General features: G+C 37.7%; 1 protein-coding gene across 2 annotated transcripts; it reads left to right on the top strand.

Annotated features, from left to right (window-relative positions):
- The first annotated feature begins 241 nt into the window (after nucleotides 1-241).
- Nucleotides 242-1,921, top strand: LOC108454206 (vacuolar protein sorting-associated protein 28 homolog 1). Of its 2 annotated transcripts, none has more exons than XM_017752585.2 (2): nucleotides 242-430; nucleotides 920-1,921. In XM_017752585.2, exon 2 carries the CDS (start codon nucleotides 1,063-1,065, stop codon nucleotides 1,690-1,692), a length of 630 nt encoding a protein of 209 aa, XP_017608074.1. In that variant the 5' UTR covers nucleotides 242-430; nucleotides 920-1,062; the 3' UTR covers nucleotides 1,693-1,921. The 2 variants fall into 2 exon arrangements, with proteins under 2 accessions (XP_017608074.1, XP_017608075.1); XM_017752586.2 differs by having other exon boundaries at nucleotides 257-619.
- The last annotated feature ends 401 nt before the right edge of the window (nucleotides 1,922-2,322 follow it).

Below are 2,322 nucleotides of genomic sequence, written 5' to 3'. Positions count from 1 at the left end.
AGACCCTTGGTGATAATCATTCACACCCTTGACGGCTTCCCTCCACACCTGATGGTCTTTGAAAACACTTATCCTTAATGGCATCCTCTCTCACATAATATTCTCAAACAACACTCGAATTAAAGAACTATCTAAATTCTTGAAGCCTACGTTCAAATTTGAGTCAACATCAATCAAATCAAATAAAAAAATGGCACAAAGTAAAAGACTTTACACAATAATAGCAGGGAAGAGGGAAGTGTTTTACTTTTCAGGTCATTTCCCAACTGCTACACGTAGATGCCGTAAGCACCTAATAATAATATAATCCCACCCTCGATACCTACACGCAATCCCTTCCTTCTCTCTCTCTCTCTCTCTGCTGCAAAACAGCGCCACACCTCTGCACGACATTCGAAGCCGCGTTTCATTTCCTTTGTATTGTTGTATCGTAAGTCATCCCACCTTCCCTCAGGACCCCCAACCCCATTATTATTATTATTATTTATTTGTTTCTTTTTATCAATTTAATGAAAAGAAAGCAACCCTTTTTTTTTCTTTTCTTTTTTCCTATAATTATTTGATCTGTGAAAACACAGAATTTTGTTAGGGCTATTATCTCGTTTTGGGATGAATTAAGGTAAGGAAAGTTTCTGGGGTTGTTTCACTTTTTGGTTCTTGATCATCTTTTTTCTATGCCCTTTTAGTGTTTTTATTTTTGTTTGCTTAGGGAAATCATATAGAAGTAAAAGTCTGATCTTTTTTTAGTTTTTGATGATGAAGATGTCATGAAGTTCATGTTTTCATTTCTGGGTATTTTTCTTTTTCTTAATGATTTTGATTTTGGTTGGATTTATGTGTTATGTATAGAAAAAAATAGAATCTTTATTAATGAAGAATGGATAGCAATCTAATTTCAGCGTTTTTTTTTTTTTTGCAGTGAATAAAGTTTAGTTCTCTTTGCGCGTGTCCCGTTCTCTTCTCCAATCCTCCAAAACTTGAACTTAAAACCCCATTTTAGTTGATCCCAAAGTTGACCCCTTTTTTTGTTTCAGTATAGTAATATACCAAGCCTTTGCTTAAATGGAGGTTAAGCTATGGAACGACAAGCGCGAGAGAGAAATGTATGAGAATTTTGCAGAGCTGTATGCCATTATCAAGGCAACAGAGAAGCTTGAAAAAGCTTATGTGAGGGATATTATTTCATCATCTGAATATGAGACTGAATGCCAAAAGCTTATTGCCCATTTCAAGACCTTGGCTTCAACACTCAAAGATACTGTCCCTAGTATTGAACGTTTTGCAGATACATATAAAATGGACTGTCCGGCCGCTATAAATCGTTTGGTGACCTCTGGGGTGCCAGCCACGGTGGAGCACCGGGCCGCGGCAGCTGCCTCAGCGACTACCTCGGCTGCCATTGTGGCTGAATGTGTGCAGAATTTTATTACTGCCATGGATTCATTGAAACTCAACATGGTGGCTGTTGATCAAGTATATCCATTGTTGTCTGACCTCTCAGCATCACTCAATAAGCTTGGTATTTTGCCACCTGATTTCGAGGGGAAGATCAAAATGAGGGAATGGATTTCAAGGTTGGCTAAGATGGGGGCAGCGGATGAGTTAACAGAACAGCAAGCTAGGCAGCTCCATTTTGACTTGGAATCTTCATACAATTCATTTATGGCAGCTTTGCCTAATGCTGGTACTTGAAAGTAAAATCCAATATTTCCATATTTTTGTTTAGTGCTTCAATCTGGTGAGAACGGATGTTTTAAGTTGGTAAAACAGTGTATTCATTTTGAGAGTTCTTGGATTGTTTAAAGCTCAAGATGCTATTTGTGTGCTGCTGATTGTCGTTCTATGAGAAAGAATATATGCTTTAATTTGGTTTTGTAATATTAATATATTCATTCCCCTTGATTGCTGTTTTGTATATAAATTGTTTATCCAATATATAGCAGACAGTTTTGAAATCCAGGGTAATTCCATTCAAAGGCTGGCATTCATTTTCATTTACGAATGTCAAACTGTGCCATTTTCAATGTGGTCGAGTTAGTGGTCCTTGAGCCTTAACCAGTGCTTCTATGTCCAAGCCAGTGGCCACTGAGGTTCTGGTTCAACCTGCAGATGATCCAGTACCATAACATAGAATGCTTCAACTAGCTGCATTGGATCTTTCTTAACCTTCATGATTTTGGCTCTTTGAGGAACATGCGTGGCATTGTTGTACATTCTGGGACATAGTTGTTTCACGGTGTTTGCATTGTGGACAGTTTTGCTTTCTTCATTCTCAACATTTTCAAAGAATTTATTGAGATGAACAGTCTTATTTCCATCTTG

The sequence above is a fragment of the Gossypium arboreum genome, chromosome 9 (assembly GCF_025698485.1).
Source record: "Gossypium arboreum isolate Shixiya-1 chromosome 9, ASM2569848v2, whole genome shotgun sequence".
NCBI lineage: Eukaryota > Viridiplantae > Streptophyta > Magnoliopsida > Malvales > Malvaceae > Gossypium > Gossypium arboreum.
The sequence above is the reverse complement of the archived record's forward strand: the minus strand, read 5'-3'. Positions and strand labels throughout refer to the sequence as shown.

What these genes read in the sequence shown, in the direction of transcription:
- LOC108454206 (XM_017752585.2), top strand. Translation starts at nt 1,063, where the DNA reads ATGGAGGTTAAGCTATGGAACGACAAGCGCGAGAGAGAAATGTATGAG.